Here is a 14128-nt window from a genome sequence, read left to right on the forward strand (position 1 = left end):
AACTACTACTACTGAAAATCTCTCTTCTACATTTGATTCAGACAAGAAGACAGTTAGTAAGAGTTCTGTCAAAAACTGGGCCTTCTGGTGTAGCTCCAGGACTCGCGAGGACAACCAACACCCACCTCTACCACCCAGAAAGCAAAAACAGCTTTTCGGAGCTCCTCTTGAAGATGTATGTGATAATGACACCCTGCTGACCCCAATTCTGGTAGGTCTTCTTTTGGTTTTGGTAACCTTCCTGAGGAGGGGAGTTCGCAGAGATCAAGTGTTCTCTTCCCAATCTACTCCACATGAAGAAGTCTGGCTTTGTCCGATAAATTTCACAATGTTATTTGAAAGAAAAAGATCTGATTTAGGTACTGCAGAGTCAGAAGGCAAATACAAGATGAAAAGTTCTCTCATCCATTCCACTGATTTCAACAAAGACCTATCTATACCAGCTCAGACCAGTTAACATGGACTCTGAAGAAAGGCAATCAGAGAAGGCGAGGTTGAGAAAAAGAATGAGACCTGGCACTTTACAGATCAGCTTTAATGAGGCGAGATGGGGCAGCAGTCAGATTAGGGAGCTGCTGCCCTTACCCAAGAAGAGGAAGTCTATATAGGCACGGATGTGGAAAGCTACTGTCTTAAGGGCGCCCATTCTTCTGCAAGGTTATTCAGAGTAGTTATCTCTTAAACAGCTGGGGCAAGGAATTTTGGAGATCGGCCAGAGACTGGGACCCGGTGGGAGCCGGGCATAATCAACCCTATGTGCATTTTTTTCTTTGGGTGAGAGAGCTCTTGGTTTTGCATAGAATGGTGGGGAGGACCTGGAGGGGAGTTTAACTCCAGGCTATGTTGAGCCCTGTAACTTTCCTCAGATTCTGTGTGTAAGAAGCTCTGAGAGTCCACCTCATCCTCACACTGTCTCCTCATCTCCTCCCTTGAAGTCCACACTAGTCTCAAGTCTCCTTCAGCTGAGTCTGCTCGCCCTATGACTCAAAATGTCTCACACGGATTCGATATGTAACTCAAGTGTTTAAGCATAAAGTAGGCATCCTCTGGCAAAGATGAATCCTTTGATCCTGCCAGAATGTGTCAAAAGAGAGTCACAGAGTTTGGACTGTGCTATATCAAGCTAGTGTATTGAAGTGTAAGCATTAACTCTTGTTCACTGTCCACTCTCTCTCCAAGCACTACACTAGATGCAGGGAATTGTATGCTATATATGGAGAAATTTATCATACCAGTTATGTGCTAGCTACTACCCCAGACCTTGGGCTTTCACAGAAAATTTAGGCGGTAGCCATGACTATCACCACCCTCACTTCATAAATGAAAAACAAAAGAGCCTCACCCAAGAATGTGCTATGCCCGAAGTCACACAGTGGATGAGGAGCATAACAGATTCCACAATCCTTGAAACACCTGGTTCCAATATCTGTTATCTCTCTAACTTTGCAGACAGCAGAGGACATGAAAATACAGGAAAAGGAACTAGAAAGGCTGATGAGAAAGGAATGAGATCAGAGGAGGAGGAGCCTGATTAAGCCTGAGTTTGAGGGGAGGGAATACAGGAAACAGGAATGAATGGGGTGGACAGTCCCTGGAAGGGGAATAAACAAATGGAGCATGAATATGGCAAAAAGATTTCCACACTCAGGGAAGAGCATCTATGATAGGGAATAATGAGAAAGCAGCGGTGAAGGAGGAGAGGGTGACTCCTCAAAGGCCTCAAAGCAGAGACAGTTAATACAGTAAATTCACTGAAACAGAAAATCTGACTACACAAGTGTTTAAAATGTTTCAGTGTATGACTCAAATCGATTGTTGGGTAGGAAATATATTTACAGACACTGAAGAAAAAGTTTCAAATTGACTTGGGTGCTGTTCTAGAACTGTATCCTCATAAACACACCTCTGTCAAAACAGGAGCAAGCTTGTGCTCTGGGTTTCTAGATAGGAAATGTCCCACAGTTTTCTTCTCTTTCCTTCCCTATAGGAGATGCTTTCCTTTATCAATCAAAAAGGGCCGTTCACAGAAGGCATCTTCAGAAAACCAGCCAGCATAAAATCATGCAGAGCCCTAAAGAAGAAACTAAACGCTGGACACAAAGTTAACTTTGATGATGAATCCATTCTCGTAGTATCGTCGGTCTTAAAGGTAAGGAAAGCTTGAGCATCGTCCACACACAGAGTCAGTCTAAAGCTGTATGACTGGACCTTCACTATGAATGCCCAAGAAGCATAATAGGCATAAGAGAGGAAGGATCTGAAACGTGGAAAACACTTCACAAAGTCAAAAGTGAAGGAAGGTACCTCAAATGTTATGAGCCCCAAACATTAGATATTTTCCTTTTTCATTGCACATCTTGCCTCCTGAACACTCCATGAAGAAGAAGAATAAATTTCAAAATAACTTCTTACCACGTTGAGGGTTTACCTAAACAAGCTTCCTGCTTTGGATGACTTCCTCATCACCTTCCTAATGAAGGCAACATTTCCAAAATAAAATTCATATTAAGCTTTTGGAAACAGTTAACAGAAGTAGCTTCCCAGGTGGCTCAGACAGTAAAGAATCTGCCTGCAATGCAAGAAACCTGGGTTCGATCCCTGGGTTGGAAGGATCCCCTGGAACAGGGAGTGGCATACGACTCCAGTCGTATGGACGGAGGAGTCTGGCAGGTTATAGTTTATGAGGGTGCCCAGAACTGGACACGGCTGTGGCAACTTAGCATGGATGCATGACAGATGTTTACTCACTATGGTAAACTCGTGAGTGTGTGTGTGTGAGTCGCCTAGTCGCATCCGATTCTCTGTAATCCCTTTAACTGTTGCCCAGCAGACTCCTCTGTCCATGCAACCCTCCAGGCAAGAATCCTAGAGTGGGTTGCCATGCTCGACTCCAGGGGATCTTCCTGCCAGGGATCGAACCTGCCTCTCTTGCATCTCCTGCATTGGCAGGCAGGTTCTTTACCACTAGCCCCACCTGGGAAGTCCATTTGTCTTACAATGAATCAAAAAATGCTTAGTGAGGCCCCCAAAATCTCTGATCACTTCATCATCCTTCCTTCCCCAGGCTCTCAATACCTTTTACTTTAAAATTAGTGTAGGGATGACTCCACCATTTGTTCGTCCTTTTTCCTCCTTTTTTCTCCCTTCCCATCTTTAACAACCTTTGTTAACATCTGTATGTTTAACCCATCACCCAAAGTTACAGTTACATGGTAACCAGTCTTACTACATGCCTCATCTTATAAAGCTTATTTTTTAGAGTGAGTCCAACAGTCAAAATCAGTTTGGAATTTGGAAAAACTCGATAGATTTATCCAACAGATAGACTGAGTTTGAAATGATACAGCTAAGTGACAGGCGTGTAGTTAAATTTCTACCAGTATAAAAGAAAAGAAAAAAAATTAATCAATCCATCTTAGAACTTGTTAGCAGCTATGAAGAAAAATATATTGACCCGTGGTGGATTAATGTCAATGTATGGCAAAACCAATACAGTACTGTAAACTAAAATAAAGAAAAAAAAAATTAAGAAAAAAAAGAAAACTAAAAAAAAATTAAAATCATTTCATTAAAAATGCTATGTATCTAAACTGGAAAATATTATTCTTATATGGTAATTAAATAAAAGAAGGAAAAGCTGGGCAAAAAAATATATATATATATAGATGTCATAATAACTATAGACAGGTTATTAAAATTATCTTAGAAACTAAATAACATGTGGTATTTCCTTGTCCCCTGTTAATGTTCGATTGTATGATAATAGCAACAGTGCAGATATGACTTAGAGGTGAGCCCTAGAACACTTGCACCATCATAATACACACTAGGAATGCAAATAGCAAGTAGAGTGCTACCCTCTATAAGGTGCACACTTGGAACTGATTTGATTTGTGAGCAGGTGTTACTAGGCTCTTGCCTGTTTCCATGCTATAAGCATACAGGTCTTAGACAATCCCAGAGTTTTCTCTTCCTAACGTTGATTGATCTTGGTGGGGAATCAAACTTCGCACCTTTGGCCTTGAGAATACCATATGTCCAAGCAACCACAGAGGTGGTCTAAATCAGAAGTGAATACATCGTCAGAACCACATTGAGTTTTCCATTAAACTGTCTATAAACAGAGGGCCAATAGCAAATAGCCATGGCATATTCCGTATGAGTCATGTCCTGGCTTAACCACAAAGGGCCTGCTGCACACCCCCAGACTCCCAGAAGCCAAAGCCAGATGAGATGGTTGAATGGCATCACCAACTCGATGGACATGAATCTGAACAAGACCCAGGTGTTGGTGATGGACAGGAAAGCCTGGTGTGCAGTGCATGGGGTCGCAAAGAGTAGGACAGGACTGAATGGCTGAACTGAAATGGAGTGCTTCCTCCCTCCCAATACACTGTGGACACTCCATAAGAAGCATAGAGGAAACCTAATGACCATGATTGGGTACTGAATACCAATCACTAGAAAAAGTATGAGAGGACTGAGACTCTGTACATTATCTTCATACTCTATCCTCAGTACTCAAAAGAGTGCCAGACACAAACAGCAGCTCAATAAGTACTGAAACAAGTGAACGCTGACAGGATTATAATCATGACAGTTGCCGCAGAAACACTGCCTGAAGCAGATACTCTTCAGAGAAGTCAGGCTGTATATTAAGACCAGTGGAAGCAAGTTGTGCCTTTGAAACTGGCAAGGCAATGCAATCATTTCCCCTCAGGCTTGCACAACAGTTTACAACTTCATCCATTTTCATAGGCCCCATTCTATCATATTAAGACTTGGTCACCAGGATAAACTTTCCAGGCCTCCACTTAGGAAGCTTACATTTGCAGATTCTATCCCACAGGTGTGAAGTTGCCATGTATGTAAATTTTCAGCTTCCTCTTTGGGGAGGATATATTCCATTCAAAGAGTTGCAAGGGTAACGTGTAGTTTACCCATTGGGGCTTTTGGTTTATTTCTAACACCTGCTGCTTAAAACTCTGTACAACTGAACTTTTATATTTTTTTTTTTTTAAAGAAAATGATCGAAGCGATTTCGATACTAGCTTTTTCCCAAAGACCACACATACCTCCGGTTTTCTCTTAATATGTGTATAAGAGCATGTAGGGGTGTAGTTTTGTTTTATTTCAGAACTTCTCTTTCTTGAATTCAGAGCAAGCACTGTGTCTGAAGTAAACAAACAAAATGGGTATGTGCATTTCTTTTCAGGAAACGAATAGGATTCGGGTGAGTTATCACCAGACCTTGCCAGTTTGTACTAATGTGTTAACATGTACACAAAGAGTAAGCTCCAGGTGGTAGAAGGAGCTTTAGCCTCATTCTCACCACAGCCTAGACTCTACTTTTAGGCTTCCAATTTTAGCTGGGGAAAATCCAACCAGTACTTCTGAGTGTGCAAGGCTGTGGAGAATCACAGCCAAGCTCTGTGTGAATCAGTCTGCGTGGCTGTGAAGGAATTGCGGACTGAATTGAATTTTTCAACTAAATATTTTCTTTGCAATTTCTCCATTGAACTTATCATAAGAATAATAAACATTTTTTGATCTACATAAGGATTTTCTTCGAAATATCCAAGGAAGCATCTTTTCAGCCCGTCTCTACGATAAATGGCTTGATGTTATTGATGAAGGGAATGAGGAGGAGAAAATAACTGCGACCCAGAGGTAATGATGCAATAATTACTCAACTCTGAGAAAATGCAACCAACATACTCTTAGGAAAATATCAGCTTATAGTTTACAGCTGTGTCCTCTGAAATAATGAGCAGTATCAAGTGCTTTCACTTGAGGATACCCCTGGAAGCCAGTTTGAAGAGAGATGCATGCCTTATTGGCGACACTGTGTTTTTCTCCTAATCTTATTAACATGGAATGCTTGACCATTTTACACCTTCTGAATACATGAAACTGTTGGAGATGAAATTCACTGGCCTAAAAAGAGATTATAAAGAACCAATCCGCCAGGGGTATGATCTTAAATACAAACACATAACTAACCAGAGTAGGGCTTATCTGGTTCAGGAATTAAAATCAGTGAAACATTCTTGTATGCATTCATGCCTGGCACTGTGAGAATGGACCGTGTACATGGTAGGAAAAGAAGTACTGTGTTCTCTGTATTTCCACTTACTAAGCAAAATGACTCGCTTTATTCATAAGTGCTTTTTCTGTCATTAGGCTTGTAGACCAGCTACCAAGAGCCAATGTAGTGTTGTTGCGATACCTTTTTGGAGTGTTACACAACATTGAGCAACATTCCTCATCCAATCAGATGACACCTTATAATTTATCCGTATGTCTCGCCCCAAGCATCCTTTGTCTGCTTAATTCTGGCAGCTCAGCATTTGAAAACTTCACCAAAAAGGTAACAAGATCTCTCATTTTTATGCCTTGTGGGGCAGAGTCCCCATTTTGAACCTGAAGTCTATGGTATTAATGCTGGTGAACCTGTGTTTTAAAGTGCACATTTTAATTACACCGCCTCGGAGTGGCAGAGTCCTACTCTGGTTGGGCATGGGAAGGTGTATTTTAACTGAGAACAGTTGAGTCACTTCTCCTTTGCCATCCAAGGGATTAAACAACAGAGAGGTAAGAGTAGGACGATATGATAGAAAAGAACCTGGCTTTGGAACCGGAGAGCCAAGGTTCAACTCTCAGCCTCATCACTGAGGGTGTAAGAGCCTCCAAACTGTGAGTTCATCATTACACAACCATGACAGACCCAATACATCTTGTCCCTGTCGGCACATCTTAGGCAGCCTGGGCCATACGACCACCCGAGGCCCCACACACGCTGGGCTCACTCTGCCAGTTGTGGCTCATTCAGGAAAATATTTGGCTTCTATTGTGTCTCCCGGAGAAGGCAATGGCACCCCACTCCAGTATTCTTGCCTGCAAAATCCCATGGATGGAGGAGCCAGGTAGGCTGCAGTCCATGGGGTCGCTAAGAGTCGGGCATGACTGAGCGACTTCACTTTTGCTTTTCACTTTCATGCATTGGAGAAGGTAATGGCAACCCACTCCAGTGTTCTTGCCTGGAGGATCCCAGATACGGGGCGGCTGCCGTCTGTGGGGTCGCACAGAGTCGGACACGACTGAAGCGACTCAGCAGCAGCAGCAGCAGCAGCATTGTGTCTCCGCCAGAGGATGAGGAAGCTAGGTAAATATTTCAGAATATCCTAACAGAGCCATAGCATACCTAATATATCAAGCTCTTCTCAAAGCTCCCCCAGACAGCAAGTGTGAGGCAAGGCAATGTAGACAGACAGACAGACATGTTTTCTCTCCAGATGCTTTCTTCCTTCACAACCCCCATCCAGCCCCCAACCCCAGACAGAAACCTGTGCTACCCAAGTTTCAGATATTTCTTCACTGAAGTAATTTCACAATTTGTGTTGTATCTGATACTTTATAAGTTTTAATAAGATGTTATGTATAAATTATCAGTAAAACAAGAAAAATTTTAATAAAACTAAATAAAACTTAATAATATACATTTTTGTCGCAAACATCCTATGTGGGCTACTTACAAATCATCCTAGTTTTAAGCATGTAACCATCATTACAAATTTTTAGCTATTAAACCAGCCCACATATTATAACTTTAGCCGAATGACTAAAGAATTTTAAAATGTGTGCCCAAAGTACTCTTGAATGTATCAGTTATTTCTTAGAAAAAACTGATACATATATATTATATATATATACATCCATATATACATATATTTTATCAAGTCTGAATGTTTCTCAGACCTCTTTTGCATTTTGTGTAAGAGCCCAGGTTCACGTATGAAACCTGATTTACTATTACGCCATATGTACAGTAATATGCCATTTTTTTTTTGCCCCATTGTGTTACAGGTTTCTTTGATACAATTCCTCATTGAAAACTGTCTCAAGATATTTGGAGAAGATATCACTTCTCTCTTTGGAGAGAACTCAGTGAGTTGTGATAACAGTGATATCACTGATAACAGTGAGATTTCAGGTAGGTGAATAATGTAACTGGCTTTCATGCAAAAGACAGCAAGGCTGCCAGGGCTCCATGGGAGATCCTAGAGCCCAAATCACATTGTAAGGGCAGTAATTTCCATCTGCTCCAAGACATGGGAAGTTTCCCACTTGTGAGATCAAAGAAAGGATAACACTCTACTGATTTCGAGAAGCAACTAGTACAGCTTTAGGAGACATCACGGTTCAGTTGAGTTCAGTTGCTCAGTCGTGTCCGACTCTTTGTGACCCCAAGGACTACAGTGCCCCCGAGTCCTTGGGGTCGAGGACTGCAGCGTGCCAGGCCTCCCCTGTGCATCACCAACTCCCGGAGCTTACTCAAACTCATGTCCATCGAATCGGTGATGCCATCCAACCATCTCATCCTCTCTCGTCCCCTTCTCCTCCTGCCTTCAATCTTTCCCAGCATCAGAGTCTTTTCCAAAGAGTCAGTTCTTCACATCAGGTGGCCAAAACAGTGGAGTTTCAGCTTCAGCTACAGTGAGATTGTTGCGTTTGGGGTGGCCTTTCTGTATTCTGGCAGCTTGTGGTTCCTCTTTATTGTGGAGGTTCCTCACTGTGGCTGGGGTTTTGCAGGTGGCTTCTCAAGGTTTCCTGGTTAGGGAGGCTTGCGTCCATGTTCTGGTGGGTGGGGCTGGATTTCTCTCTGGAGTGGAATGAAGTGTCCAGTAGTGAGTTTTGAGATGACTGTGGGTTTGGTGTGACTTAGGGCAGCCTGTATATTGATGCTCGGGCCTATGTTCCTGCATTGCTAGAGAATTTGTGTGGTATGCATTGCTCTGGAACTTGTTGGCTCTTGGGTGGTGCTTGGTTTCAGTGTAGGTACGGAGGCTTTGGATGAGCTCTTATCCATTAATGTTCCCTGGAGTCAGGAGCTCTCTGGTGTTCTCAGGATTTGGACTTAAGCCTTCTGCCTCTGGTTTTCAGTCTTATTCTTACAGTAGCCTCGAGACTTCTCTATCTATACAGCACCGATGATAAAACATCTAGGTTAATGATGAAAAGCTTCTCCACAGTGAGGGACACCCAGAGAGGTTCACAGAGTGAGACAGAGAAGGGAAGAGGGAGGAGGGATATAGAGTTGACCAGGAGAAGAAGAGGCGGACTCAAACGGGGAGAGAGCAAGCTAGCCAGTAGTCAGTTCCCTGTGTGCTCTCCACAGTGTGGACCCCTCAGAGAGGTTCATGCAGTAGTTACACAGAGAAGAGAAGAAGGAGGAAGGAGACAGAGGTGACCAGGAGGAGAAAAGAGGGATTCAAAAGGAGAGAGACCAGATCCAGCCAGTAATCAGTTCCCTAAGTGTTCTCCACAGCCCGGAACACACGTAGAGATTCACAGAGTTGGGTAGGGAAGAGAAGGGTGAGGTGGTGACCTGGTGGAGAAAAAGGAGAGTGAAAAGGGGGAGAGAGCCATCAAGCCAGTAATCACACTCCCAACTAAAAATGGGTAGAGAAGATTGGGTTCCTTAAAGGTACAAAATTGATAACAAATACCAAAAAGCACAGATTAAAAGTCTAGAGTAAAGGTGATACTCCCCAAACTACAATCTTTAAAAAAAAGTCAAAATAAATGTTAAAATATATGTATGAACTTTGCTTTACAAATAGGGTTTTTTTTTTTGCAAGGTAATAGTAGGTTATAAAAATGAAAATTAAAGGAGTAATAGAGGACTAAAAAATTTAAAGAAAATTTTTAAATGATAATATTAAAAATATATCTCGGAATTTTTCTGGAGCTGTTGTGGGCAGTGTGGGGTTAGTTCAGTTTCAGATAGTTCCTTGATCCAGCTTATACTTCTCAAGATCTATAGGCCCCTTCCAATGTAGTCAGTGCTAACTACAAGGTTTTAAACTTTTGCACCTGTCATTTCCAGAGCGGTTCCCTCTGTTTATTTTAGCTTCTTCTGTTTGTTGGTCTCTTCAGTGTCTAATTTCTGCCCTGACATAGGGGATCGAAGGTGGTCACTCATTTAGGCTAACTGATTCAGTCGTGCTGTGGGCAGGTTGGAACACTGCAAACCAATATCACTGGCGTATGCTCACCAGGTCCCGGCCGCACTGGGTTTGCCCCTGCTCACGGTGTGTGTGCTTTCCCAGTCTACACTGCTCAGGCTCCAGGTTGCTCTGCCTGGAACTGTCTGAGGTGGGCCCTGGGTTGCAAGCACTTCCCAGGTCTAAGCCACTCAGGTTCAGGTTGCTTCTCAGGTAGTCCACAAAGGCTCTGACTCAGTTGGACCTGCCTCTTGTGCCCTTCCCCGGTCCAAGCAGCTCAGGCAACCAGGTGCTTGGCGAGCACAGTCACCCCCAGGTGTGGTGCGTCTTATCACCTCCTCCATCCCAGCCACTCGGTTTCCTGGGTGGCAGCAGGTGTGCCCGTCTCAGGTATGCCATGTGTCTCTTCTGGGGAGCTGATCCCTGGCTGCGACCCTCCCTGAGAATATCAACCACCCAGAATCCCAAGAAGCCTTGGTAGGCAAATGGGAGCCTGCTTGCGGTTTTGTACAGGATGCCCCTCTGGGGCTGAGATTGCCCCTTTCTGGCTCTGGCTGCCCCTGCCTGCCTCCCTGTCTCCAGCCAGTGCACAGCCAGCTAGCTCTCCTGTGCTCAGTCCTTTGTTCTGTGAGTGGGCCAGGAAGTGCCTTAGGTTAGGGCTTTTCCCAGGATAGTTCTCTCTCTTTTTACTTTCTGTCTGGCTATCCCACAGTTTGGGTCAGATTGCCCTCAGGGCATTCAGGCCAGGTGCCTACAATGCAGCCTGCACCTCCCTATCCAGCCCCCCGATTGCTGGTGGCAAATGTGAGTGTCTGGACTACTTCTCTGCTGGAAGTTGCTGTTAGGCAGGTAATTGGTGGGTTTTATTTATTTATTTAGCATTCCTCCCCGTTATGTTGCCCTCTGAGGTTCCAAAACTCCCCACTGATCTGCCAGTGAACTGGTGTTTGGAAACTTCTCCTGTTTTAAGACTCCCTTCTCAGGACAGATCTCCGTCCCTACCTCTTTTGTCTCTCTTTTTATCTTTTATATTTTTTCTTACCGCCTTTCGAAGACAGTGGGCTGCCTTTCTGGGTGCCCGATGTCCTCTGCCAGCATTCAGAAGTTGTTCTGTGGAATTTGCTCCGGCTCAAATGTTCTTTCCATAACGTTGTGGGGAGAAAGAGATCTTTCCATCCTATTCCCTCCGCCGTCTTAGGACCGCCCCTGAGACTTGAACTCTGGATTCTACCTCCACAGCAAGCTCACTTTCCATTCTGCTTCAGACCCAGGTTGCAAATGGAACTGGACTGAATGTTTATATGTCTGTTTGTTTGTTTTAAAATCTTTCCTCTCACAATGATCCCTGCTACCACTCCAATATTGTCCCATGGACATTTCTTTATCTGAATAAAATGTCCTACTAATTTAGGAAGTATTCGGGCCAGAATAGAATTACTACTGAAATTATTTGTCTTCTTATAGTTGTTATTCTACACCCACAACATTTGAAAATTTCACATCTTAATGTTCAAACCCTAATTTGAGCATGAGGAAACATTAACCATTGCAAGGACTGTTTAAGAAAGATGAGGATATAAAGTTAACCTGTTTCACAGTCCCTGGCAACCCACTCCAGTATTATTATCCGGGACATCCACGGACAGGAGCCTGACAGGCTATAGTCCATGGGGTCGCAAGAGCTGGACACGACTGAACACTTGAGCACCATACTTTTCATGGCTATACTGTATATTTTTATTGCTCACAGAGCCAACAAGAACTCTAACACCAACCAATGTACTTGACGAATGGTCCATCTAGACCAGAAAATAAAAGTATAGGGCTTAATGTCTATTTTCCTTTCCGTCTATTCTTCTAAACGAGCTGGACGTATAGCTTTCTATCAACTGATAGAGCTTTCTTCCTAAGAGTATGCTTATTAAAGCTGAACAATGCATGAATACATTTGGAATATATGAATACCTGTGGGTAGCTTAGAAATAAAAGAATCAGGTTAAGAGTAGGGAAACCAGGGTGCATAAAGCAACTCAACCCATATAAACGTGTATTTTTAAAAAATATTTGTACATATTAATTAGGAGAATCTCTTCCCGAATTTAAAATGCATTTGCTTTCTTCATTATCTCCTTTTAAAATGATGGCAGTATGAATCGCAGGGCAGGAGGAGCCTAAGGCAAAATGATGGCATTCCTCTAGGAATGTACACCTTCTGGAGGCTGCAAAATCAAATGGAGAATGGGGGTGGAGTCTGCTTGGGGGGAGGTGACTGATGTCTAGGCTGCCTTAGGCCCTTTGAAGGACGGAAATGACCTTTATTAAGGCTGCTATGTGCCATGTCTTGTGTTGAGTAGTACCTGATGTTTTGTACTCCAGTGAGGTGTAAGTAGCATCATTTCTGTTAAGTCTGAGCAAAGTGAAGCTCAAAAACTTTTAGGCAACTTATCCAATTAAGAGGCAGAATAGGAGCCTTCTAGTTCTCTCACCCAGCACCACAAATGCTTCAGTCCCTTGAAAGCACATGGTGATGTACTCTCTATGTCTCAGAACAGACAAGAGGATGGGCATTTTAAAACATTTGGTTACATTCTCCTGTTGATTTTTTCTACAACTTGGCTCCTCTGTCGACTTCTTTAGCTGGTTATTTAAGCAGGTTATTTAAGGAAATATTAAGCAGGTTTATTGAGCAAATACCAGGGAAAAATTCTCAGCGGGCATGAGAAACTCTGAACTCCATTTCTCATTGCTGATCACTCTTTCTTTGAAAAGCCCTTCATCTGCATTCCTTTGAACAGGGGCTGTTGGTAGTTAACATTCATCTTTGGGTTAGCTGAGTAAGGTGTTATACAAAAATGGCCAGCTGTAATCCTACCAAGTAGTCTGCATTTAATGACTACTTCCCAAGACCCTGAGGGCAGGAAGTCATCCTTGGAGCTGACTGAGGTGTGTGGCTGACTGAGGTCCAGAGGCTGACTGAAAAGCAGGATCAGGCAGGATGTCTCAGGAAAGGCGATTCTTTTGATGGGAGAAAACTGGGCATGACTGGTGTTCAGAAAGCCAAACAGGTAATTGAACCGAGGAAGGAAACTTACTACAAAAGTAAATGATAACCAAATGCTGCTTGATTTGAATATTAAATATTTTGGGTTTTAAAAGGAGATCTGATACCGGAATCCTCTGATAATACTTACCATTAGGAAACCTGTATAACTACAGCTTAAGTGCCTCATGACACAGGGCAAAGGGAATAGATAGCACTGTCTGGGGAGTACTGTCACAGGGGGAATCACCCCTGAGTCTGATCACGCCTCTAGGTTTGCAGAATATGGGGAAGAAGAACATGTTAACACCACAAGGATGCAATTAGCCTGTTTCAGAGTGTGGGGAATTCTATATAACAAATGGTTCAGTTTCTCTCTTTCAGCCTCTGCCATGAACATGCTGCTGAATGTAACTGGTGGAAATAGGCTAAGTAAGCTAAACTACTACTACTGAAAATCTCTCTTCTACATTTGATTCAGACAAGAAGACAGTTAGTAAGAGTTCTGTCAAAAACTGGGCCTTCTGGTGTCGCTCCAGGACTCGCGAGGACAACCAACACCCACCTCTACCACCCAGAAAGCAAAAACAGCTCTTTGGAGTTGCTCTTGAGGAAGTATGTGATAATGACACCCTGCCCACCCCAATTCTGGTAGGTCTTCTTTTGGTTTTGGTAACCTTCCTGAGGAGGGGAATTCCCAGAGATCAAGTGTTCTCTTCCCAATCTACTCCACATGAAGAAGTCTGGCTTTGTCCGATAAATTTCACAATGTTATTTCAAAGAAAAAGATCTGATTTAGGTACTGCAGAGTCAGAAGGCAAATACAAAATGAAAAGTTACTCTCATCCATTCCACCGATTTCAACAAAGACCCATCTATACCAGCTCAGACCAGTTAACATGGACTCTTTGAAGTAAGGCAGTTAGAGAAGGCGAGGTTGAGAAAAAGAATGAGACCTGGCACTTTACAGACCACCTTTAATGAGGCGAGACGGGGCAGCAGTCAGATTAGGGAGCTGCTGCCCTTACCCAAGAAGAGGAAGTCTATATAGGCATGGATGTGAAAAGCTACTGTCTTAAGG

The 14128-nt window shown here is 43.1% G+C and overlaps 1 protein-coding gene across 2 annotated transcripts in view; it reads left to right on the forward strand.

Moving 5' to 3' along the window:
• The window catches only part of LOC138442261 (uncharacterized), a 71487-nt gene that overhangs the window by 33959 nt on the left and 23400 nt on the right, over nt 1–14128 (forward strand). For both annotated transcript variants that reach the window (XM_069593367.1, XM_069593368.1), the window contains 6 exons: nt 42–211; nt 1988–2149; nt 5561–5670; nt 6184–6370; nt 7867–7993; nt 13529–13698. In XM_069593367.1, coding sequence (XP_069449468.1) covers nt 42–211; nt 1988–2149; nt 5561–5670; nt 6184–6370; nt 7867–7993; nt 13529–13698 — 926 coding nt within the window. The remainder of the gene's footprint in view (nt 1–41; nt 212–1987; nt 2150–5560; nt 5671–6183; nt 6371–7866; nt 7994–13528; nt 13699–14128) is intronic.

The sequence above is a fragment of the Ovis canadensis genome, chromosome 6 (genome assembly GCF_042477335.2).
Source record: "Ovis canadensis isolate MfBH-ARS-UI-01 breed Bighorn chromosome 6, ARS-UI_OviCan_v2, whole genome shotgun sequence".
In the NCBI taxonomy this organism is placed as follows: Eukaryota; Metazoa; Chordata; class Mammalia; order Artiodactyla; family Bovidae; genus Ovis; species Ovis canadensis.